General features: G+C 44.1%; 1 protein-coding gene across 3 annotated transcripts in view; it reads left to right on the top strand.

The window, feature by feature from the left end:
* The window catches only part of ZNF236 (zinc finger protein 236), a 159,462-nt gene that overhangs the window by 117,155 nt on the left and 15,853 nt on the right, over window positions 1–26,454 (top strand). For all 3 annotated transcript variants that reach the window (XM_050767595.1, XM_050767593.1, XM_050767594.1), the window contains 4 exons: window positions 9,100–9,231; window positions 17,825–18,022; window positions 21,535–21,664; window positions 22,530–22,706. In XM_050767595.1, coding sequence (XP_050623552.1) covers window positions 9,100–9,231; window positions 17,825–18,022; window positions 21,535–21,664; window positions 22,530–22,706 — 637 coding nt within the window. The remainder of the gene's footprint in view (window positions 1–9,099; window positions 9,232–17,824; window positions 18,023–21,534; window positions 21,665–22,529; window positions 22,707–26,454) is intronic.

Genomic DNA, 26,454 nt, shown 5'->3' with positions numbered 1-26,454 from the left:
CCTTTATATGAATGTTTAAGGTACATATTTATAACTTTCTGCAGAAATAAGTTTGTGTACACATCATGTAGATGAAGTTTATTGATGGGCGTTATGTTGTATTCATGGTTTCAATAAATAGCATGGAAATTTTCATGCCCTTAGTCACTGAGATTCTTACATGAATTCCTACCAGTAGAAGTGCTGTGCCAAAGGGGTGTACATTTTTACATGATTCCTTGAGCTAAGATGCTGAAAAACCTTTCAGAGTTTAATTAGGAAAATCATAATGATACATTATGATTCGTTATAATGAAGATGAATTGTAACAAAGCTATGCCCGCATTTTGATAGTTGAAGACTAATTATAATAAGGCTGTATCAGAATTTTCATAGTTGACTATAAAAAATCTGTTCTTAGTTGATGTAAATTGTGATTTCTATGTGTCTGTTCCTGGCTGTAATAGAAGCAAAATACACAGCAGAATTAGAAAGCTGAGGCTGGACACAGGTGGCTCGTGCCTGTAATCCCAGCACTTTGGGAGGCTGAGGTGGGAGGATTCCTTGAGCCCAGGAGTTTGAGAGCAGTCATGGCAACATGCCAAAACTCTTGTCTCTACAAAAAATAAAAAATTGGGCCAGGCACGGCAGTGCACACCCGTAGTACTGGGTACTCTGGAGGCTGAGGTGGGAGGATTGGGTGAGCCTGGAAGGTTGATGCTGCAGTGAGCCGTGATTGCACCACTGCACTCCAGCCTGGACGACAGAGTGAGACCTTCTCTCTCTCAAAACAAAAGCTGAGGCTGTTTTCACCAAAACACATTCCTTGATTGTTCTGTCTCTGCTTTTTAGGCTCACCGTACAAGAAAAACAGATTTTGGCATCTAGAGCAGGATTGGTCCTAATACTATCACAGCCACTTGCTGAAGAAATGACCTCTCTAAGCTCTAGTCCCTTTCATTAGTGAAATAGCAGCATTTCCTCTGCATCGCTTCAGTGTTCAGTCAGTCTCCCTGGGTTGTGGGATACTCACATGTCGTTGGCAAATAGGCTTCTCCTAGGGCTCCTCATCGAGGACCCCTGCACAGCCACTATCCTCTTCTGAGGTGACCCAGGCACACCGCACGCCAGGGTTCCTGCTCGCTGGACACAGGGGCTCCCCTCTGGGTGACCTGCCTGTAGTCAAGCAGCCCTGCCTACGTCCTGCCCCCAGGGACCTGTCGGGCAACCCCGACAGCCACATGCGGTGCTGGGAAGCAGAGCGTGCATCTCACTCAGAGGCATTCCTCCTGAGCTGTGCGGAGAGCATGACTGCTTATGGAGTTTAACACCCCTTCTTCACCTGCTCTTATGCACCATTAACTCCTGCTTGTCACATAATTAACCTTCTAAATATTAGCAATTCGTATCATGTTTTAAAATTGTGGTTGGAACAAAAATAGTCAACTGGCTGGGTGTGGTGGCTCACACCTGTAATCCTAGCACTTTGGCAAGCCGAGGTGGGCTTGAGGTTAGGAGTTTGAGATCAGCCTGGCCAACATGGGGAAACTCCGTCTATACTAAAAATACAAAAATTAGCTGGGCATGGTGGCGGGCGCCTGTGATTTCAGCTACTTGGGAGACTGAGGCAAGAGAATCACTTGAACCCGGGAGGTAGAGATTGCTGTGAGCCGAGATCGCACCTCTGCACTCCAGCCTGGGCAACAGAGTGAGACTCCATCTCAAAAACAAAAACAAATAAACAAAAAAGTACCCATCCTAAGATGTAAATTACTGGGGTGTGCTTTCCTAGATGCAGGAAGCATGATGATTATGATGGACCAGCCATGTCTCCTCCTTTCCTACCTGTGATCTTGGTTACTGTATCTCAGGGCCTAGTGAAGCCCCCTGAGGTCTGGGGCAGGCAGTGGGTGGGGGGAGGCTGGATGGGAGAGCACTTTTACTTATTTACCATTCAAGGAACACGCTTCAAATCCAGGTACAGGAGTCTGTACACTAACTCGGAGTCCATTTGTCTTTCCCACCTTTTTATTTGCTGCTAAGATGTTTTTATATTTAAATGATGATGACTGTAAATATGACCTTACACTTCCTGTTGTCTTGCAAAGCCTTAAGGGCGTAACGTGCATTGGACTACCCTAGCATTGCATTTGGGAACACGGTGACTGTCCTGTTACATGTGTGAGTCAGCTCCCAGGGTCCCTGGTGTGTTTCTTCTGTTAGCTGGCAAACTTAGACTTATGCTGATTTAATACTCTGAAAACTTGCGAAAACCAGATGAAACCTTTCTTAGCTTTATGAATGGTATTTTTCTAAACATAATGAATCCTTGTAGCAACAAATCCTTGTAGACTTTTAACTATAGTAATTAAAGACATAGTAAAGAAGTAAAAATTATTTAAAATATAAATTTTAATTAGTTAGATGCCTTTTGGAGGGTGGGGATTGAGTTTGCTGAGAAAAACCCAGAAAGGCGTTTATTTCAATAATTATGAGAGTGTATTTTCTGTATGTTAAGTTTTATCACTTTGAGAATTATCCACTATAGTTGAAGTGAAAGTTCAGTAAGTAGTTCTCAGTATTTTCCAGGTTGTATTTTTAAAGTCTGCAGATATTTGCCAGGATGTCCCATGCCTTTTTTGTAGAACAGTTGGCCCCCAACTCCCAGGCTGTGGACTGGTACCTGTCCATGGTCTGTTAGCATCTGGCCGCACAGCCGGGGTGCGTGTGGGCCGGCGAGCATTACCGCCTGAGCTCCACCTCCCAGATGAGCTGGGGCATTACATTCTCAGAGGAGCATGAGTCCTGTTGTGAACTGCACATGTGAGGGATCTAGGTTGTGTGATCCTTATGAGAATCTAGCTAATGCCTGATGAGGAACAGTTTCATCCTGAAACCATCTCCCAACACCCCTACCTCAAATCCGTGGAAGACTTTTCTTCACGAAACCAGCCCGCCTGGTTCCAAAAAGGGTAGGGACTGCTGGTGTAGTGCACGTGGGTCACCCGGGAGCCTTGTGAGCGGGCAGGTGGTTCTCCAAGGATGTTCTTCAAGAAGGGCTGTAGAGTGAAGCCTTGGTGGCAGTGATGACCCTGGGATGTGCTGTGGCCCGTTTCTGGGCCTGCTGTCCTCACCAGCAGGCAACCCAGGCTCCCTGGCTCCATACCAGTCCCCTGGTGGGGTCACTGTCTCATTTAGGATGCTGCTTTTGGGACAGAAGCCCCGTGGGTCCCCAGCGCCTCAGGACAGACTCCATCAGCTGCCCCTCTGGCTCCTGCCTAGCCCCTGCCACGTCACGTGGACTCGGGCTTTGCCTGCTGAGCTGCCAGAAGTACCTCGTTTGCCACGCCCTCTCCCTCCCACCCACTGCGCAGGTGGCTCCTGTGCCTGGCGTCCAGGGTGTGCCTGCAGCCACACGCCCTGCCGTTAGTGCTTCCCTGCCGCCCCCCTCAGCCCTTCCACTCTGGCCTGAGGACATGGGAGCAGGAGGCTTTGTGAGCAGCAGGAGCCGGGTGGGTGCTCTGGAACCTGTGTCTAGCCAGATACATTAGTGTTTCTATTAAGCTTTGGTGGGTTAAGTTCATTTTGTATATTCTTTTCTGTACTTCATATGCAAAATTTGTAAACCAAATTGATTAATTAGCATACATTGTCCAATAAGTAATTTTAAAATATCCAGTAGAAATTGTGTAGCTTTATTTGAATCTTTTTTCTGTTAGCTGGCAAACTTAGACTTATGCTGATTTAATACTCTGAAAACTTGCAAAAACCAGATGAAACCTTTTTTAGCTTTATGAAGGGTATTTTTCTAAACATAATGAATCCTTGTAGCAACAAAACCACCTTTTTATTGTCAAGATATTAATGAACCTATAAGAAAATGTCTGTAAATACGTAAATTATTATGATTGTTTATGATAATAAAAATTTGACTTGAAAATTAGAAGGTGGTCAAGAGAAATTAACCAGTGTGTAATGATGATTGTTCATTTAAGAGTTATTCACTAGGGGATAAATGTCAAATGATTTAATATTAATTCCTTAAAATGACACATGCTCCTTGAATTTAATGAGGAAACGGACTAATAGCACAGGGAAGAGATCCAATGTGAAGAAATCAAATTGTTTAGCATTATACCGCCCTGAACACTGCACTCTGTGCATGGAAAAATAAGAATCTCCCTAAAGGAACTGAAGGAAACAGTAATATAAACATAGAAATTACTGTACATATTTAAAAGATAGGAAAGTCACATAAACTTATTATGTATTATTTTTTATTTCTTTATAAAATCCATGAAAGAAAATGTTCCTAAAAACAAAGAAAGGTGGTCTTAGTTTACTTAAATAGTATTCTTAATTAATGGGCAAATGTGGCTGGGCGCAGTGGCTTACGCCTGTAATCCCAGGACTTTGGGAGGCTGAGGCGGGCGGATCATGAGGTCAGGAGATCGAGACCATCCTGGCTGACACAATGAAACCCCGTCTCTACTAAAAATACAAAAAATTAGCCGGGCAAGGTGGCAGGTGCCTGTGGTCCCAGCTACTCGGGGAGCTGAGGCAGAAGAATAGCATGAACCCAGGAGGTGGAGGTTGCAGTGAGCTGAGATCGCACCACTGCACTCCAACCTGGGCGACAGACAGAGTGAGACTCTGTCTCAAAAAAAATAAAAAATAAAAAAAAATAAAAGGGCAAATTTGAGTCCATAATACTAAAAAGTTTGGAATGTATATGTTTTTGTAAGTACATAATTAATCCTAATTTAAAACTTGGAAAGGGCCCAATTTTGGAAGAATATTGGAGTAAATGATAATTTTAATTCAGAGAAAGTTAGCTAATTTTGAAATATAATTTTGATGTATTTGTTCCAAACTCTAGACTCTTCAGGGGGGAGGAGGAGCAGGCCGCTGGTAGTTGTGTGTCCTGTTTGGCCACTGAAGTCTGACAGTTCTATCAGGAGGTGTAAACATGCATGCGGAAAATCTATTCAAGAAAGCAAAATGATTTTTAGTTCTTATTCTGAATACAAGAAGTAGTTTACCTATTCATGAGGGGAATTCTCTTGTATACTAATTCTTGTCATTTAAAAAAAAAAACCTCTTATTATTACAGATAATTGCCAGGTACAAAACATTTAAAACTTTGTTTTCAGAGATATGAATGTGGCTTTTTAAGTCTAAATTTGACTGTGGGGTGACCCAGAAATTGGCAAATCTTATTACAGACTCCTGATGGGAAAAGAGGCCGATTCTGAAGTAACAAGTTAGTTGTAGGTTTAACACCAAGAGTCATCTGGCCCGTGCTATTTAAAGCTTTCTTAATTTTGTGCCTTTCTTAGCCTTCATCCTTTACAAGTCATTCATATTTACTCTTGTAAATATCTTCACATTTTTATTGAGGCACAATGTTTTAAGTTTATTAAGAGTTGTGTATAGGCCAGTAAAATGAACTGCTAAGAAAAATATTTCTAATGAAATTATAGTACATGCGAGCAGGAAATGAGGTTGATTTATGGGTACTTGGTAATAGTATAGTGAAGTGTGTTATTGCATGGAATGCCTTTCATCAATATCCAGCCCTTTCTCATGTTTTACAGCATTTCTCAGATTTAGTCGAACATTGACTTCCCTGGGTCCCAGCAGGCTCAAGTTAATTCAGTAGTCATGGGTGGGGCTGGCATCTGTGCTGTTCATCACCCACCCTCCCTGTGACTCTGACGCAGCTGCCCCAGCTGCCAGGGCCAACAGCTGTTGCCCCGTTCCTCTCTGCTGGGACTCAGTGCTTGCTGTTACATTCTCATGTTGCAAAGTTCGTGTGCTCCAGGGGAAGGCAAATTCCTGTAATCTTTACCTCAGTGTAAACCAAATATAGCAAAGAAACCAACTGCAAATAATAATACAAACCAAAAGTAAATAACCTTTATATTGTTTTAGCCGATTTGTGTATCACTTCCGTAAGTATAGCTAATTGTTGAGTATAGATTTTATTGGACACTGATTTTTAAATCAGGAAATTTGCATTAAGAATACTTAAGGTTGGCTGGGTGTGGTGGCTCACGCCTGTAATCGCAGGCCGAGGCTGGTGAATCACCTGAGGTCAGGAGTTCGAGACCAGCTTGGTCAACATGGTGAAACCCTGTCTCTACTAAAAATACAACAAATTAGCTGGGCGTGGTGGCATGTGCCTGTAATCCCAGCTACTCAGGAGGCTGAGACAGGAGAATCGCTTGAACTCGGGAGGTGGAGGCTGCAGTGAGCCAAGATCGTGCCATTGCACTCTAGCCTGGGTAATAAAGCACCACGCTGTCTCAAAAAAAAAAAAAAAAAAGAATACTTAAGGTTTGCAATTGAAACACAAATGATAAGCTAGTAAATTACATAGATTTCAAGTTTTTTTAATTAAAATTTTTGAGATAATTGTAGACACACGGGCAATTTTTAAAAAATAGTACAGAGAGATTCCATATATACTTATCCAGTTTCACCCAATAGGAGCATGTTGCAGAACTGTCGTATAATATCACAAACAATTATTATCAATGACAAGCCAAGATACAGAATATTTCCATCACCTCAAGGACCCCTCATGTTGCTTTTTATAATGACTTCAAGACCCTCTTAACCCTGACATCTGCCACTCTGTTCTTTATTTCTGTAATTTTGCTATTTCAAAACAACAAGAAGTTGTAATTTTTCCCTTGATATACCTATATAAGCTAAGATATAGCTAAGATATAGCTTATATAGGTATATCTATAAAAGCTAAGACTCTCAAATATCTTACCTTTAGTTTGGGAATATATGAATTGATTGAGCCAGTTGGTTCTTATGTGCATCAGAATTTCTGACCAGCAGTTTTTTGGTCTTTGATTAATAAAATAAATGTGAATTAATAAGTCCAGGTTGATTAATACAATTTGTCAAATTGGGTAGTCTGATAAGGGTGGTGGCAGCATCTGGCAACGGACATGTCACAAAAAAGTGTAGTATTCACTGGTATTTGAAAATAGCAATGTTCAATCAACTTCTCTATGTAGGGGGGTAGGGAACGTGAAGCTTTATTAGTATAGATAGGAACTTCGGGTGCAGTGGCTCACACCTATAATCCCAGCACTTTGGGAGGCTGAGGCAGGCAGATCACCTGAGGTCAGGAGTTCGAGACCAGCCTGGCCAACATAGTGAAACCCCATCTCTACTAAAAATACAAAAATTAGCCACACATGTGGCACATGCCTGTAATTCCAGCTACTCAGGAGGCTGAGGCACGAGAATCACTTAAACCCAGGAGGCAGAGATTGCAGTGAGCTGAGATCAAGCCACTGCACTCCAGCCTGGGTGACAGGACAATACTTTATCTCAAAAAAAAAAAAAAGAAAAAGAACTTTTCAATTTAGATAATGTTTATGTAAAAAGTTAGGCTGATATATGGAGATACCTAAAATAGCCTCATTTTGCTTTTTTAAAAAGCTGCTTATGGGAAGTAAGGAACCCAAATCAAGTTAGAAGCTCTCTTTTTCTGGAATCCCTGATGATGACTTTGTATGTTTTTGACTTCTATTTTGCCACCTGCCGCTCTTTCCCTTAAGAAGTGAACCTGAAATTCTCTGATGAAGGAAGTTTTTAAAAATGCCAGCTCAGTCCTATTTTTCCTCCACTGTGTCTCATATGGTTCAGCCATGTCCCCACCCAGATCTCATCTTGAATTCCCACATGTTGTGGGAGGGACCTGGTGGGAGGTAATTGATTCATGGGGACAGGTCTTTCCCGTGCTGTTCTCATGATAGTGAATAAGTCTCATGAGATCTGATGGTTATATAAAGGGGAGTTTCCCTGCACAAGCTCTCCTCTCTTTGCTGCCATCCATGTAGGATGTGACTTGCTCCTCCATGCCTTCCACCATGATTGTGAGGCTTCTCCAGCCACATGGAACTGTCAGTCCAATTAAACCTCTTTCTTTTGTAAATTGCCCAGTCACAGGCATGTCTTTATCAGCAGCATGAAAACGGACTAATACGGCATCCCCTACTCAATTCTTAACTTTCCTTTTGGGACCTCAGCTTGCGTAGTTCCCTAAGACATTGAGAAACACCCCTCACCTTAAAGCACAGGAGCCAGCAACATCAGCCATGCTTCCTGTGATCAGCCATGGTTTTAACTGTGTGTGAAATATGTTTAGAATCAGTGCTGATTGCAGCAGTTCAAGTTGCATGCTGAATTGCTTCTATAAATTCAGCATTTGCAGTAGATATTCAGACCCTTTAAGCTGCAGCTTCCTCTCTGCTCTCGTGCCCCATACCACCCTACCTTTCTCATTCTCTCTTATTCTCTCAGATCCATTCTCGTAGCTAGAGGTGTGCTGGGCTGGTAAGAAGACTTACAGTCGTTTTCTATAGCATAGCAAAATTGTGTATGTGTTTCTAAGCAAAGAAGTGTGTTGTAAATATACACACATGTAGAGACTCTGAGATGTAATTTATGTAAGTTCACCTCATTGTTTAAAGTATACAATTGAATGGTTTTCAGTGTATTTACAGAGTTGTACAGCCATCACTGTGGTCCAATTTTAGAGCGTTTCCTCACCCCTTAAAGAAACCTGGAGCCATGAGCCATCACTCCATGTTCCCCTGACCCCCGGCCCACCCTTACCTCTGCCCCTGGCAACTGCCAGTCCACTTTCTGTCTCTGTAGATGCATCTGTTCTGGATATTTCATAGAAATGTGATCATCTGTGTTGTCTTTTGTGACTGGCTTCTTTCATTCCTTAGAGTATTTCTAAGGTTCCTCCATGCTGTAACATGTACCAGAACTTCCTACCTTTTTATTACTCAACAGTATTCCCTTATAGCACATTTCATTTGTGCATTTATCAGTTGATGAGCATTTGGGCTGTTTCCATTTTTTGGTTATGGGTAATTCTCCTGTGGACATTTCTGTACAAGGCTTTGAGTGGACTCTGTTTTCACTTCTCTTGGGTTGCTGGGTCACGTGGTGACTCCACAGTTCACTTTTTGAGGAGCTACCAGCTTGTTTTCCAAGGTAGCTGCACCATAAAAGAGCTTTTAAATTATTACTTGTTTTGCTAATGTTACAACTTCTGAAATAGTACTAATCTTTTGCCAGGGTCAGCAGTTCCCAGCACTCCTCACGGATCCCTCTCTCTCGGGCCAGGGTGGAGCAGGCTCGCCGCAAGTCATACTAGTGAGCCACACGCCGCAGTCAGCGTCTGCTGCTTGTGAAGAAGTAGCCTACCAGGTACAGGATATTCCTTCATCCACAGAGCTTTCGTCGCTTTTGAAAACATACAGATTCAGAAGGGATGGTGCCAGAGGGTCATGGGAGTGCTGTGTGGCCCGGGTGGCTGGGGCTGACTTCTGAGGTGTCCCCAGCTGAATCCTGAGTGGACATAGGCTCTGCGGGGGTGTGTGTTGAATGACAGGTACGACAGCTCAGTCATTTTGTGATCTGTTTCTTAGGGAGTGAGGTTTTAGTACCACGAAATTAGATGTAGCCACCAGTCATATGTAAATCTAATTTTAAACTTACTAATATTGTATTTGCCTACTGATCAGACTTCGCATATCCAGCCACTTGCACTTAGTTCTTTCTGCAGATTTCCTAGTAACACCTTTGCTGGTTCTGTTAAGTGTCATATACATTTTCATATACGTGTGTGTGTGTGCATCTGTGTGCAAGATCTATTTGTCATTTGGCTAGTCTTTTTTCTTAAAAATACATGTTTTTGAGAGACAAAATATTTAGTAAGCAGTAGTCTAAATATAGAAGAGTCTGAAAACTCTTTGCTTAAAAGTTTCCAGGGTCAGAATTAAAGCACAGATGATGAATAATCTCTGAATTTAGGAAGCATTAAACATTTTTAGCAAATGAGTTTTCAAAATAATGACTTACCTGTTTTTCAGTAGGACAAGGGCTTTTTCACAAAGAGATGAGATATAACCAGCACTGGGGATGTCCTGGAGTTTGACCTGAGTAACCAGAGCTCGTCTCACTGAATTTCAGTTTGTATAACTTAACACATTTGTGTCTGGGGTCCCCAAGACTGCCCTCAGGTTTGACGATTCACTACAAGGTCTCACCGGATTCAGAGAAATCTGATCTGTTGGTGGTTGTGGTTTATACTTGTGGTTACAATGGAAAGGTGCAGATGAGAACCAGCAGAAGGAAAAGGCATGTGGGGTGGAGTCCAGAGAACCCAGGCACAAGCTTCCCAGTGTCCGCTCCAGTGAGGTCACACAGACACTGCTGATTCTCCCAGGAACGTTGTGTGACAGTGCCTGCCAACTGTTGCCAACTCGGGAAGCTCAGCTAAGCTCTGGTATCCAGAACTGTATTAGGGTCAGACATGTGGCCATGGAGTGCCCGCGTGGCTGGGCTTAGCTATGCGGTCTCCAGGCCCCAGCCCCTCCAGATCAAACTGATGCAGTGGCCCAGGTCCCCAGATGAAACAAAAATCGGCCTTCACCATAAGTCACATCATCAGCACAAACTATGTGGCATTGCCCAAGGTCCTGGGTATGAAATACACTCTTACCTACTAATAGCAGGATGTTCCAGGGGCTTATCGGTGATGCTCGGGAGCTGATCAAGGGCACTGGGGAGTGTGCAGGGTTTGAGCACTTCAGGCCTGGTGAGGTAACTGTTGACCACACACATCCATTGAGACAGAAAACGCATTGGCGGCTTGGTCATATTTTTAAGCTCTCTTTCTCATGGTGCTTTTGTAGTGAAACCTTATTCGTCTGGTATGTTTCAGAGAGTTCGTAAATCAGTTCCAAGGCACACCTTACCTAATTCCTGTATTTTGTGTGACTAGTAAATGAAACTACTTTGCTATTTTTTAACATTATGATTTTAGCATTTGGTTTAATATAGCTAGAAGAATAATTTTTTTTAGAGTAATCCTATGTTAAGATTAGTTTGAAATGTCCCAATTGAAGTGATATATTCCATTTTAACTTCCATTTGAGTAGTAGATGGTAATGAGAGAAACCAAATATTAATACTTGGTCTAGCGTGTAATTTTTTTCAAAATTTGACAGATTGATTAAATATAAAAATGAGGTGGATAACTAATCTGTATCAGTGAATACAGGCATACCTCAGAGATAACGTGCGTTCATTTCTAGACCACTGCAATAAAGCAATTATCACAACAAAGCAAGTCATACCTTAACATTATGATTTAGTTTTCTGGTTTCCCAGGGCATATGATGTTTATACTATACTGTAATAATAGTGTTCAGCAGCATTATTTCTTTTTTTTTTCCTTTTTGTTTTTTTTTTTTTTTTTGAGACAGAGTCTCGCTCTGTTGCCCAGGCTAGAGTGCAGTGGTGCAATCTCAGCTCACTGCAACCTCCGCCTCCTGGGTTCAAGTGATTCTCCTGCCTTAGCCTCCCAGATAGCTGGAATCACAGGCGTGCACCACCACACCTGGCTAAGTTTTGTATTTTTAATAGAGACGGGGTTTTGCCATGTTGCCAGGCTGGTCTCAAACTCCTGAGCTCAAGTGATCGCCCACCTTGGCCTCCCACAGTGCTGGGATTACAGGCGTGAGCCACTGTACCTGACCAGCATTAATATATTTTTTTTAAATGTACATACCTTAATTTAAAAATACCTTATTGCTAAAAATGCTAACAATCACCTGAGCCTTCAGCAAGTTGTAATCTTTTTGCTGGTGGAGGGTCTTGCCTTGATGTTGATGGCTGCTGACTGATCAAGGTGGTGGTTGTTGAAGTTTGGGGTGGCTGTGGCAATTTCCTTCTTTTTTTTTTTTTTTGAGACGGAGTCTCACTATGTCGCCCAGGCTGGAGTGCAGTGGCCGGATCTCCGCTCACTGCAAGCTCCGCCTCCCGGGTTTACGCCATTCTCCTGCCTCAGCCTCCCGAGTAGCTGGGACTACAGGCGCCTGCCACCTCTCCTGGCTAGTTTTTTGTATTTTTTAGCAGAGACGGGGTTTCACCGTGTTAGCCAGGATGGTCTCGGTCTCCTGACCTCGTGATCCGCCCGTCTCGGCCTCCCAAAGTGCTGGGATTACAGGCTTGAGCCACCGCACCTGGCCGGCAATTTCTTAAAATAAGACAACAATGAAGTTTGCTGCGTCAATTCTTCCTTTCATGAAAGATTTCCCCATATCATGCGATGATGTTTGATAGCATTTTACCCAAAGCAGAACCTCTTTCAGAATTGGAGTCCATCTCTCAAAGCCCACTGCTGCTTTACCAAGTTTCTGTAATCTTAAATCTTTTGTTGCAATTTCAACAATGTTCACAGCATCATCACCAGGAGTGATGATGATTACAGGAGACTCCGTCTCAAGTAACTGCTTTATTTGCTCATCCATAAGAAGCAACTCCTTATCTGCTCAAGTTATAAATACCATGAGATCCTTATCTGCACAGTTGTAAATACCATGAGATCCTTATCTGCTGAGTTATATATACCATGAGATTGCAGCAATTCAGTCAGCTTCAGGCTCTACTTCTAATTCTCTTGCCCATTCATCCACATCTGTAGTTGCTTCTTCCGCTGAGGTCTTGAACCTCTCAAAGTCATCCATGAGGGCTGGAATCAGCTTCTTCCAAACTCCTGTTAATGTTGATATTTTGACTTCCTCCCATGAATCACAAATGTTCTTAATGGCGTATAGAGTGGTGAATCCTTTCCACAGGTTTTCACTTTACTTTGCCCAAATCCATCAGAGGAATCACTATCTGTGTCAGCTACAGCCTTATGAGATGTATTTCTTAGTAAGACTTGAAAGTGGAAATTACTCCTTGATCCATGGGCTGCAGAGTGGATGTCATGTTAGCAGGCATGAAAGCAACATTCGTCCCTCTGTACAGCTCCATCACAGCTCTTGGGTGACCAGGTGCATTGCGTGACCAGAGCAGGAATATTTGGAAAGGAATCATTTTTTTCTGACCAGTAGGTCTCAGCAGTGAGCTTAAGATATTCAGTATATCATGCTGTAAACAGATGTACTGTCATTCAGGCTTTATTGTTTCATGTGTAGAGCACAGAAAGAATGGATTTAGCATCATTCTTAAGGGCCCTAAGAATTTTTGGAATGGTAAATGAGCATTGGCTTCAACTTCAAGTCACTAGCTGCACTAGCCCCTCATAAAAGAGTCAGCCTGTCCTTTGAAGCCAGACACTGACTTTTCTGTAGCTGTGAAAGTCCTAGAGGCATCTTCTTCCACTATAAAGCTGTTCCGTCTACTCTGAAAATCTGTTTAATGGAGTGACCTTCATCGATGCTCTTGGCTAGATGTTCTGGAGAACTTGCTGCAGCTTCTCCATCAGCACTTGCTGCTTCACCTTGCACTGCTGTGTTATGGAGGTGGCTTCTTTCCTTAGTTCTCATGTACCGACCTCTGCTAGTTTCCAAATTTTCTTCTGCAGCTTCCTCACCTCTTGGCCTTCATAACATGGAAGAGAGTTAGAGTCTTGCTCTGGATTAGGCTTTGGCTTAAGTAAAGGTTGTGGCTGTTTTGATCTGTCTAGGCCGTTAAAACTTTCTGCTTATCAGCAATAGTGCAGTTCCACTTTCTTATCATTCATGAGTTCACTGGATAACACTTTTAATTTTCTTTAAGAACCTTTCCTTCATTTCACAAGTTGGCTAATAGTTTGACATAAAGAGACTGAGCTTTCAGCCTCTCTCAGCTCTCTACATGCCTTCCTCATTAAGCTGAATCATTTCTAGCTTTTGAAGTGAGGGATGTGTGATTCTTCCTTTCACTTGAACACTTACAGGCCACTGTGGGGTCATGAATTGGCCTCATTTCAGTGTTGTTGTGTCTCAGAGAATAGGGAGCCCCAAGGAGAAGTGGGGTGGCCAGTTGGTGAAGCAGTCAGACACAAACGTTTATAGATTAAGTTTGCCATTTTATATGGGCAGGGTTTGTGGTGCCTCAACACAATTACAATAGTAACATCAAAGATCACTAATCACAGATCACCGTAACAGATACGCTGTAATGAAAGACTTTGAAATATTGCGAGAATTACCAAAATGTGACACAGAGACACGAAGTGAGCATGTGCCATTGGAAAAATGGCACCAGTAGACTTGCTCAAAGCAGCATCGCCACAAACTTTCAATTTGTGAAAATGACAGGATATCTATGGAGGGCAAAAAAAGCGAAGTTCAGTGAAAACAAGGTATGCCTATAATTAGCAAGAGAAATTCTCTTAGATGTTTTCTGTAAGTTTCCCTTGTTAGCTTGTAGCACTGTTTGCCAACATTAATTGGTTTTAATCACGGTCTAATTTCATCTTAATGCTCTCTTGACACAGATGGAATGCACATTGACGCTTCCAGGCTCTGACCTGGGCTCTGACCAGGGACTTCAGACACATGCCTGGGTCTACCTCTGGCCTGTGCTTCTGGGAGGAAGCTGGGACCACTTTAAGCACCCTGGGTTTATCTGAACCCACTACAGAGTGGCTGGGAGTGCTGGCTGCAGCCTCTGGTGATGTGGGTACATCCCTGCTCCCGTGCATTCTGGCCAGGAGCCCTCAGGCAATCCTACATCTGTGTGATGGCCTGTTTTTAAGACAGAGGTGGCCAGGCACAGTAGCTCACACCTGCAATCCCAGCACTTTGGGAGGCTGAGGCAGGAGGACTGCTTGAGCCCAGGAGTTGGAGACTGCAGTGAGCTATGATCACCACTGTACTCCAACCTGGTGACAGAGCAAGTTCGTGTTTTAAAACAAACACAAACAAAAACCCAAACCCCCAAACAGAGGTGTAGTTAGGACTACCTCATAGTGGTCAGAATTTGGGCATGTAACGTTTGCTGGCACAGAGCACAGGTCCTGGCCCAAAGCAAGTGCTCAGGTGAGGACACTGCTGGTGGCGCTGGAGCAGCTACTATGGCCTGGGGCTCACATCGCTCTCTGGTGAAGTCCCTAGAGCAACAACCTTTGCTTTTTAAAAATCTTTTTCTTCGTAGTTCATCTGAAGAGAAATCCATACTGATCTGACAAGATGTGTACTCACAATGTGAAAACGTCTTTCTCCTAAGAGAGCCATTGACAGACTGCCCCCTTTCTCAGCCTGTCTTTACAAAAGCGAATGAACTAATTTCTGCCTGACCCTTCCCATAAAGATCAAGAGACCTGACCTAACTTTGTTAGCAATTTCAAGCTATTAAATCAGAGGGGAGCTGCTGCAGCAAACAGCCTTTCTTCCTTCACTCACTGCTTAAGGGGCCGTGGCCTTCTTTTGAACTGGTTTTACAGGAGAAAAGAGCCGACACTTGCTGGCCAGGTGACTAAGGCCAGGCTCCCACTAGGCATGTGGTCTTATGTAGCCGAGCCCTTCCCACAGCCTGGGAGGTGTCTGAAGTGTCACGGCCCCGTTTTACTCACAAGGATTCTGAGATTTAAGGGTAGCTTTGAATAACTTAGTCACCCTGCCAATAGAGACAGAGCTGGCGTTTGAACCTAGATCTGTCTTACCTCACTCTTCATGTCTGAATAGAAGAATATCATTTTGAGCATTTACACCTGGATTTCCTGTGACTTGAGATCAGCTCGTCTCAGCTGGGAACTCTTTAGTAAGGGGCAGGTTTTTAGAGGGAGGTTTGGGGTCAGAAGGGTGATCATGTGCCCAGGTGTGTGTTGTGGGCAGCATTTCTCTGAAATATTGACCTTGTTTCAGTTCAGCAAACAAAATTAAGTTCCTGCCAGTGCCGGCTGCTGGACGCAGAGGATGTCGGATCTGCGCCAGGCCTTTCCCGGCGCATTAGGAGGTGGATGTGAGAGGCTGCCTTCCTTCCTCTTCTGCTTCCCAACAGCCACACTCCTCATGCTTGGGAGGGGTAGACATATACGCTTCTACCCTCCCACCCCCACGCAGAATAACCTGCTGTGGGAAGCACATTATTTCTAGCTGTGGCCAAGTTTATGCCTCAGGCTTAAAAATCATCTCACACTCATTCTGTAACCAATTTCCCCTTCTCCTTTGGGCAAGTATGATTTTAGCAAAATTCTATTAATATAATTCAGTCTGTAGATTTTTATATATATGTAGTTATGGAATTCAGCAGAACATTGGAGATTTGTTTCACAGTAGTAGCAATGATTCAGAAGCTTTGTTTCTGATGCGATTATGCTGAAAAATATTTTGCAGAAATAGTTTTTAAAGTTTAGTGTGTTCGTTTGTCTTTCCTTGAATGATGTGGACCGGATATTGAATTCTCACATCTCATGAGTAAAATGTTTGGTTCAGAAACAATTTTCTGTGTGTGTTCATTGCCACGACTCCTGGTAGATGCTTCATAACGTTGATGGAGGACATTAGGCCGCTCCATAACTGCAGGTTTTTGTTTGAGTTGATGTTCGTCAGCATGCATTTATCTGCGTTACACAACCAGCCTTTAGTATCATTTATTCCTGTGCTTTTCAGACTTGACTCACATGGAATATATTGTATGCAGTGACCTCAACACGCGTGTGTTTCTGTCGTTTTACTTTACACTCACAGATATTCACCTGTAGACACACACCGACACAGGTGTTATATTGTAGAATAACACCTGCAGATACTCATGTGTAGACACACACACCTGACACAGGTATCATGTTATAGAATAACACCTACAGATACGTGTAGACACACACCTGACGCAGGTGTCATATTCTAGAATAACACCAGTTCCTGCACATCTCACATGGCTGCAATGTCTTTTCTGATCTTTTCCTTTGTTCCTTTTTTCCCATTCCATTTTTTAAAATTACAGCACAGATTAATAATATAGCACCCTGTATAAATCTTTTTTTGTTAAGTATTTTTCTTTAATGTTTACTTATTATATTCCAGAATTAATGAAAAAGTATTTGATAAACTAGGAATAATAAAAATGTGGACAGATCTCATTAATTTGTATTATAATTGTTTTGTTAAGCCATCACATAGAAATTTGCATTTGCAAAACTGGAATCTCTTGTTTATAAAAGCTGAGTCAGCCAGGTGCAGTGCCTCATACCTGTAATCCCAGCACTTGGGAGACAGAGGCAGGAGGATCCCTTGAGTTCAGGAGTTTTAAGACCAACCTGGGCAACATAAGGAGACCCTGTCTCTACAAAAAATAAAAAAATTAGCTGGGCATGATGGTGAGGTGGTACGTACCTGTGGTCCCAGGTATTTGGGAGGGTTGAGGTGGGAAGATTGCTTGAGCCCAGGAGTTTGAGGCTATCGTGAGCTGTGATTGTGCCGCTGAACTCCAGCCTGGGCAAGAGAGCAAGACCCCATCTCAAAAAATTTTTTTCGAAATTTTTGAAAATGATTTTTTCAAATGGTGGTGGCATCCCAGTAAGATGATTTGAAAATCTAATTGGTTGTGATCCACGGTTTGAAAAAAATGGTTTAATTCCATTAAAAGCTAAAAACACCTTTTGTTGTTAAGAATTGTTTATCTAAAGCTACTACCAGTAGCGAGCATTTAGTGAATGCAGCCCTTGGTAGGCAGGTGGTTCTCCCATGAAGACGCAAGCACAGACTGGTTAAGTACTTAGCCCAGAGTAGCCCAGACAGTCACGCTGGAGCTGGACTTTGCACCTGGTCGGTGCGGCACGGAGCTCATTCCTTAGCTGCTGTTGTGTGGTCTCAATCTTGCAGGACACAGTGTGCATTCTGGTCTCATATTGTGTGGAAGGTGCCTCTGACTAAATTATCCTGATGATAGGACATGCAGCGTGGGCTTGGCGCGTCCATGCTAGGAATGTCCCTGTTATCACCATGGTGTCTGTCAGTTCACAAACTTCACAAATCCAGCCAAGTGAGTGGAAAGTCACAGAATTTCTGGCTCTTTCCAGGTAGCTGGCGTCTCTGGGAACCTGGCCCCGGGCAGCCAGCCCGAGAAGGAGGGCCGGGCACACCAGTGCCTGGAGTGTGACCGCGCCTTCTCGTCGGCGGCAGTGCTGATGCACCACAGCAAGGAGGTGCACGGCCGGGAGCGCATCCACGGCTGCCCCGTGTGCAGGAAGGCCTTCAAGCGCGCCACGCACCTCAAGGTAGGCCCACCGTGCCGCAGCACGGCTGTGTGCCCCCCAGGTGGCTAGAGATGCAGAGTCCAAGATTTAACACCGGCCGGGAATCCGGCATGTGTTTTTGAGGAAAAGCTCAGTAGATGTAGACTTAGTGTTGTTCTGGTTGTAAGCGGTCCGCTTGCTGTACACATGGATTGCATGTTCACCTGCAACTCACAGTCAGTTTGCAACACAAGTTAAAATAACATTGCAATGCCCTCTCTCCCTTGTCAGACTGGCAGAAATGTGAACGTCTGTCAGCACCCATTGTCGAGGCTGTCAGGAAACAGAGGCTGGCTCACATAATGGCTGTTGAGACTGTGGCTTGGTAGGACTTTCTGTAGGGGCATTGGGCGGCCCTAACAAATGCATGCGTGCCCACCCTGGGGACCAGCCCTGAAGATGCCCCTTCAGCCTCCCAAGGTTTAGCTGCGCACGCTTTCCACTGCAGCAGAGCCGTCATTGCACAGTGGAGGCCTGAGTGCCCGCATGTGGGAAGCAGAGGATGAGTTCTGGGACATCCCCACAGATGCTGTTGTGCCACAGTGGGCAGGAGGCAGAATCCCAGCAGGGTGCTCTGATGTCCAGCCCAGGGCGCTACGTCTTCCGTGTGAAGGGAGTGGGGTGTGGAAGGGGTGGAACACAGAGGAGCGTGCAGCGCGGATGCCTAGCCAGCACCACTCCAGCCCAGCGGCCGTGGCCAGTGTCAGCACCCACACATCAAGACTGCATCTGTCCTTGGCAGAGTGGGATGAAAATGACACTTCTCCCAAAAACCTCATAACATGAGAAAAGCAGACAAATTCCAAGTGAGGGATAGCCTGCGAAATTTCTGACCAGCCTTGGCCAGGCCATGCGGAGGTCAGAGGCATGCCACGCCGGCCGGGAAGGAAAGCTGTGCTAAGACAGCTGGACCCTTGGGGTTCCTGTGTATGTTGGGGGGCAGGGATTGTTTGTGGCCTTCGTGTGTCTGTTGTCTTTTAATGAGTGTAGGACAAGAAGAAGGGAGAGTCCTACTCAAGGAATTCCTGTCCCAGGAACTGGAATCCTTGGATCCCTGTGACCAGGATGGCTGTTTTGGAGTGTGGAGTAGAGCACACGGACATTGAGTGTATTGCAGGCCAGTGGTGTCAGTGGTGATGGCCCTGTCCTGTCCGAGCTGGGAAGCCCAGGGCCCCACCTGTGGCGCTTGCTGTGGCTCCTCTCCCCGGTCCCTCCAGGGGCTGGTGAGCCCCGAGTCCCTCACTCCTCCCTCTCTGTGCCTGAAGGAAGCCTGTTGCTTGGCTGCTTGGGTTCTTTTTTATTTTTAATTTTTTTTACTTTCACTTTAGGTTCAGAGGTGCATGTGCAAGTTTGTTATATAGGTAAACTCAGGTCACAGGGGATTGTTGTACAGATTATTTCATCACCCTGGTACTAAGCTAAGTAGCCAATACTTTTTCCTGCTCCTCTCCCTCCTCCCTCAAGGAGGCCCCAGTGTGTGTGAATTGCTCCTCTCTATGGATCCATGTGTTCTCACCATTTAGCTCCCACTTATCAGTGAGAACATGTGATACTTGGTTTTCTGTTTCAAGATGGATTGAAGACTGAAATGTGAAACCCACAACTCTAAAAACCCTGGAAGACAACCTAGACAATACCATTCTGGAGAGAGGAACAGGCAAAGATGTCATGACAAAGATGCCAAAAGCAATTGCAACACAAGCCAATGTTGGTAAATGGGATCCAGTTAAACTTAAGAGCTTCTGCACAGCAAAATAAACTATCAACAGGACTCTTTCTTTTGAAACCTTCTGGTGAATCTCCCTGCCCCAGGACTGCATTAGCATCCTCTGGTGCGGTGAGCTGATGGCCATGCTGGCGGCTCTGCTGAGTCTCCACCAACTTCAGGGCACAACCCCTCCCCTTCTTAAAACTTCACACCTCCCTTGTAGCAGAGCCAAGCCGACAGCTGTGTTGCAGTAAGAATGATATTAATTCCAGCTGATTGCAAACTTATTTTATGATGAAATTCTTTCTTGAGGAACATTTGCCATTGTCTCAGAGAGCACTTTCTAGGGAGAACTAGGTTTACAGTAACCTGTGCCGCAGGGTAAGCCTAACTCCTCCCTTTGAGGAGTGCAGCTCGTCGATACTTCTTTTAAAGTCAGCAGCATAGAGTGGCAGCCGCATGTACTGTTACCACTGCAGGAAGTTTCTCTCTCTGGGGTCAGAGAAACAGAAGCCAAGGTTATAAAAGCTTTCCTTTCCGTCCCACCAGACACTCTGTTCCCCCACGGACTCTGTCCTCCTTTCAGTTTAGCAAACAGTGAGTGCCTACTGTGTGCAAAGAAGGTGGTCCCAGAAACAGGTGGCTCCATCCTCAGGAAGCTTAGTGCTCAGTGTGACTGACTGTAGTTACATCCAACGCGGACCGGGTGGGAACCCCAGACGGAGTGGGCGAGGAATGCCCTCTAGCTGTTGATGGTGATTGGTGTCGTCAGGGGTGGTGTCGTCACTGGTCAGGCCTCACCTGCAGTCCTGGCTCTGCCTGGTCTGCCGTCCTGGGGAGGCTCCCGCACTCACCTCCCGAGTTTGTTTTTCCCACCCTGCTGCTTTCATTACATCCACCTCCCAGGCTGTGCTGGGCCTTGAGCAATGTGACGTCTGCAACTGGAACACAGGCAGTCACATTGAACACACACAGGAAGCATGTACTTTTCCATGACTCCTGCCTTACAGGGTAGAGGTTAGGTCTAAAGACTCTGGAGTTCTATCAGGATAGTTATTATGCTTATGCAATTTTGGAAAATAACCACGTTGCACATCCTCAGGTGCCTGCAAAGGCAGCAGCTGTCAGATCTTTGAGAAATTTGCGGTCATGTGAATGTAGTATCTCTGGCAAGTTGCCAGTCACAACGTGAGAAGGGAACAGTTTCCTCTTGGCTTTAGAAGCCTCCAGAGCCACCGTGAGGCAGTTGTCATATCACCAGGAGAATGCACTTCGGAATCACAGGCATTCCGCGAGGACTCGTGGGTGAGAGTCACTGAACACGTCCAGCTGGGTGCCGCAGGACCTCGGGCCACAACCTATGGGTGGCCTCGGGCCGTGACATTTGGGTGGACTCTTGTGTGAAACGGGGACAGGATCACCCACAGCCAACGGAGAGAGCTCACCTGGACTCCTGCACTAGGCTCGTGGCTTGATGCCCTTGGTCTCAGTTAAAGCTGATGAAGGAGATATTTCTACCCCGATTTGGGACACAGATGTGGCCAAGCCATATAACTAGCAGGCGGTAAAGCTCAGATGGGGACCGGAGTCTCCCCGAGAAGCCCCAAGCCCATCACCCTGTTGTCACTACCAATGGATAAAGTCCTTAAGAACACAAATCACAGATTAGCCTTTGATTTTGTCCTTGTTACTGACTTGAACTTTGTAGTCATTTACTTCCTCTTGTTTCTGGTTGCGAAAGCTCCGTTTTGATCTCGTTTCTTGGTTTCTATGTGTTGTCTCCCAGGAGCACATGCAGACACACCAGGCCGGCCCCTCTTTGAGCTCCCAGAAGCCAAGAGTGTTTAAATGTGACACTTGTGAGAAGGCGTTTGCCAAACCAAGCCAGCTGGAGCGCCACAGCCGCATCCACACAGGTAACGGGGAGGGATGCGCTTTTGTTTCCTTACTCTTTGAAGTAGACACCATGGGCGAGAAAACAGAATTCCACCTGTACAATATTCGCAAGCGATGGAATGCTTTATTTATAAAGCAAGGTCTACATGTTCCATTTCCCCTGAGTTTTGACCTATTTATCATCTTAACTAACTTTTCACATGGAAGATTTTGCTGCTTACATTATGACTGTAGGAAACAGAAGCATCACGCAAGGCTCCCGTGCCGTGTCTGGGATGTTGACCACATCACGTCCCTCCTTCCCTCCTGCTAGAGCAAACCGGCAGCCCCCAGTGCCTGGGTCCCATGTCCTCATGTCACTGGGGAACTTAATTTTTAATCTTCCTCTTCTATCTTAAAACTTTTTTTCTCTACTGGCTTTTCCTACACCACCTAAATCTGCTCAAACTTTTTGTCTTAGAGAACAAAAACCACACAGAACAAAGAAACAAGCTCTCCCATCTCTCTGCCTCTTGACTGGTACGTGATAGCTCTGTGTCAGCCCTTCTGTCTCCGCCCTGGCCTGACAAGACATCATCCCACGCTCATTTTTGTCGTGATCATCTGACGACTCACCGTGGGCCTGGGGTTCCACAGGCTGCATCCACCGTGGCCCTTCCATGGCTCTCTGATCCCTCTGCCCCATCTGCTGGGGGTTGTTAGGACCTGGCCAGGATCCCTCTGGTCTCCCCATGGCTCCTCCAGCCATTTGTTCAGACGACAGCCAGGCTGAAAGCCTAAGAGAAAAGAGGAACATTCAGTCCCACTTGTTCATACCGCAGGGTAGAGCCCAGGCATCCACTATCCTCTTCTTAGAGACATTGACATGTGCCATTTTCTGTACAGGGGAGCGGCCGTTCCATTGCACGCTTTGTGAGAAAGCCTTCAACCAGAAGAGCGCACTGCAGGTGCACATGAAGAAGCACACGGGGGAGCGGCCCTACAAGTGTGCCTACTGCGTCATGGGCTTCACGCAGAAGAGCAACATGAAGCTGCACATGAAGCGGGCGCACAGCTATGCTGGTGAGAACACTGCACCTGGGAGTGCGTACACTTCGGTGGCCTGCGAGGCACCCTGTGTTTCGCATACATTGTTTCCTTCAGTTCACACGGTGATTGTGCATTGCACATGGTACAGCCTCAGTTGTGTGGACTGGAAACCTGTGCTTTATTTTATTTTATTTGTTTATTTCCATAGGTTATTGGGGGAACAGGTAGTGTTTGGTTACATGAGTAAGCTCTTTAGTGATGATTTGTGAGATTTTGGTGCACCCATCACCCAAGCAGTATACATTGCACCCTATTTATAGGTCTTTCATCCCTCAATCCCTTCCCATCCTTTCCCCATGAGTCCCCAAAGTCCATTGTGTCACTTTCATTCCTTTGTATCCTCATAGCTTATCTCCCACTTACGAGTGAGAACATATGATGTTTGGTTTTCCATTCCTGTGTTACTTCGCTTAGAATAATGGCCTCCAGTCTCATCCAGGTCATTGCAAATGCCATTAATTAATTCCTTTTTTTTTGGCTGAGTAGTATTCCATTGTGTATATATACCACAGTTTCTTTATCCACTTGTTGATTTATGGGCATTTGGGTTGGTTCCCCATTTTTGCAGTTGCGAATTGTGCTGCTATAAACATGCGTGTGCAGGTGTCTTTTTCATACAATGACTTATTTTCCTGTGGGTAGATACCCAGTAGTGGGATTGCTGGGTCAAATGGTAGTTCTATTTTTAGTTCTTTAAGGAATCTCTACACTTTTTCACAGTGACTGTGCTAGTTTACATTCCCACCAGCAGTGTAGAAGTGTTCCCTGTTCACCACATCCATGTTAGCATGTACTTTTTGTTTTTTGATTATGGCCATTCTTGCAGGAGTAAGGTGGTATCACATTGTGGTTTTGATATGCATTTGCCTGATCATTAGTGATGTTGAGTGTTTTCTCATATGTTTGCTGGCCATTTGTATATCTTCTTTTGAGAATTGTCTATTCATATCCTTAGCCCACTTTCTGATGGGATTGTTTGTTTTTTTCTTACTGATTAGTTTGAATTTGTTGTAGATTCTGGATATTAGTCCTTTGTCAGATGTATAGATTGTGAAGATTTTCTCCCACTCTGTGGGTTGTCTGTTTACTCTGCTGACTGTTCCTTTTGCCATGCAAAAGCTCTTTAGTGTAATGAAGTCCCAGCTATTTATCCTTGTTTTTATTGCATTCACTTTTGTGTTCTTGGTCCTTGCCTAAGCCAATGTCTAGAAGGGTTTTTCCAATGTTATCTTCTAGAATTTTTATAGTTTCAGGTCTTAGACTGTTTTTTTATCCATCTTGAGTTGATTTTTGTATAAGGTGAGAGATGAGAGTCCACTTTCATTCTCCTACATGTGGCTCGCCAATTATCCCAGCACCGTTTGTTGAAAAGGGTGTCCTTTCCCCATTTTATGTTTTTGTTTGCCTTGTTGAGGATCCCTTGGCTGTAAGTATTTGGGTTTATTTCTGGGTTCTCTATTCAGTTCCATTGGTCTGTGTGCCTATTTTTATACCAGTACCATGCTATTTTGGTGACTATGACCTTATAGTATAGTTTGAAATCAGGTAATGTGATGCCTCCAGATTTGTTCTTTTTGCTTAGTCTTACTTTGGCTATGTGAGCTCTTTTAAAATTCCATATTAATTTTAGAATTGTTTTTTCTAATTCTGTGAAGAATGATGTTGGTATTTTGATGGGAATTGTGTTGAATTTGTAGATTGCTTTTGGCAGTATGGCCATTTTCACAATATTGATTTACCCAACCATGAGCGTGGGATGTGTTTCCATTTGTTTGTGTCATCTGTGATTTCTTTCAGCAGTGTTTTGTAGTTTTCCTTGTGGAGGTCTTTTACGTTCTTGGTTAGGTGTATTCCTAAGGGTTTTTTTTGGTTTGTTTGTTTTTGTTTTGTTTTGTTTTTTCCAGCTATTGTAAAAGGGGTTGAGTTCTTGATTTCTCAGCTTAGTTGCTGTTGGTGTATAGAAGAGCTACGATTTCTGTACATTAATTTTTTATCTGGAAACTTTGCTGAATTCTTTTATCAGTTCTAGGAGCTTTCTGGAAGAGTCTTTTGGGTTTTCTAGGTAAACAATCACATCATCAGCAAACAGTGATAGTTTGACTTCCTCTTTACTGATTTGGATGCGCTTGATTTCCTTCTCTTTTCTGATTGCTCTGGCTAGGACTTCCACTGCTATGTTGAAGAGGAGTGGTGAGAATGTGCATCCTTGTCTTGTTTCAGTTCTCAGAGGGAATGCTTTTAACTTTTCATCATTCAGTATTACGTTGGCTGTGGGCTTGTCATAGATGGCTTTTATTATTGAGGTATGTCCCTTGTATGCTGGTTTTCCTGGGAGTTTTAATCATAAAGTGATGCTGGATTTTGTCTCATGCTTTTTCTGTATCTGTAGAAATGATCATCTGATTTTTGTTTTTAATTCTGTTTATGTGGTGTATCACATTTATCGACTTGTGTATATTTAACCATTCCTGCATCCCTGGTATGAAACCCACTTGATCATATGGTGGAGAATCTTTTTGATATGTGTTGGATTTGGTTAGCTAGTATTTTGTTAAGGATTTTAGCATCTGTGTTCATCAGGGATAATGGTCTGTAGTTTTCTTTTTTGGTTATGTCCTTTCTTGGTTTCGGTATTTGGGTGATACTGGCTCCAGAGAATGATTTAGGGAGGGTTCTCTTTTCCTCTGTCTTGTGGAATTGGTACCAATTCTCCTTTGAATGCCTGGTAGAATTCTGCTGTGAATTCATCTGGTCATGGACTTTTTTTTGTTGGTAATTTTTAAATTACCATTTCAGTCTTGCTGCTTGTTAGTGGTCTGATCAGGGTATCTGGTTCTTCCTGATTTAAGCTAGGAGGGTTGTATCTTTCCAGGAATGTGTCCATCTCTTCTAGGTTTTCTAGTTTATGTGTGTAAAGGTGTTCATAGTAGCCTTGAGTGATCTTCTTTTTTTTTTTTTTGAGACGGAGTCTCGCTCTGTCACCCAGGCTGGAGTGCAGTGGCGTGATCTCAGCTCACTGCAAGCTCCGCCTCCTGGGTTCACGCCATTCTCCTGCCTCAGCCTTCTGAGCAGCTGGGACTACAGGCGCCTGCCACTGCACCCGGTTAATTTTTTTGTATTTTTAGTAGAGATGGGGTTTCACCGTGTTAGTCAGGATGGTGTCCATCTCCTGACCTCTTGATCCGCCCACCTTGGCCTCTCAAAGTGCTGGGATTACAGGCGTGAGCCACCGCGCCTGGCCTGAGTGATCTTTTATATTCCGTGGTGTCAGTTGTGATATCTCCCGTTTTGCTTCTTACTGAGCTTATTTGGATTTCCTCTCTTCTTAATCTTGCTAATGGTCTATCAGTTTTATTTATCTTTTCATGGAACCAGCTTTTTGTTTCATTTTATCTTTTGTTTGTTTCAATTTCATTTAGTTCTGCTCTGGTCTTTCTTTTCTTCTGCTGGGTTTGGTTTTGGTTTATTCTTATTTCTCTAGTTCCTTGAGGTGTGACCGTAGATTGTCTGTGTGTGCTCTTTCAGGCTTGATGTAGACATTTAGGGCGATGAACTTTCCTCCTAGCACTGCCTTTGCTGTATCCCAGAGGTTATGATAGGTTGTGTCACTATTGTCGTTCAGTTCGAATAATTTTTAAATTTCTATCTTGATTTCATTTTTCACCCAGTGATCATTCAGGAGCAGGTTATTGAATTTTCGTATATTTACATGGTTTCGAAG

Source organism: Macaca thibetana, chromosome 18, assembly GCF_024542745.1.
Source record: "Macaca thibetana thibetana isolate TM-01 chromosome 18, ASM2454274v1, whole genome shotgun sequence".
Classification (NCBI taxonomy): domain Eukaryota; kingdom Metazoa; phylum Chordata; class Mammalia; order Primates; family Cercopithecidae; genus Macaca; species Macaca thibetana.
Note: the sequence above shows the minus strand (reverse complement) of the source record. Positions and strands in the feature narration are given on the sequence as shown.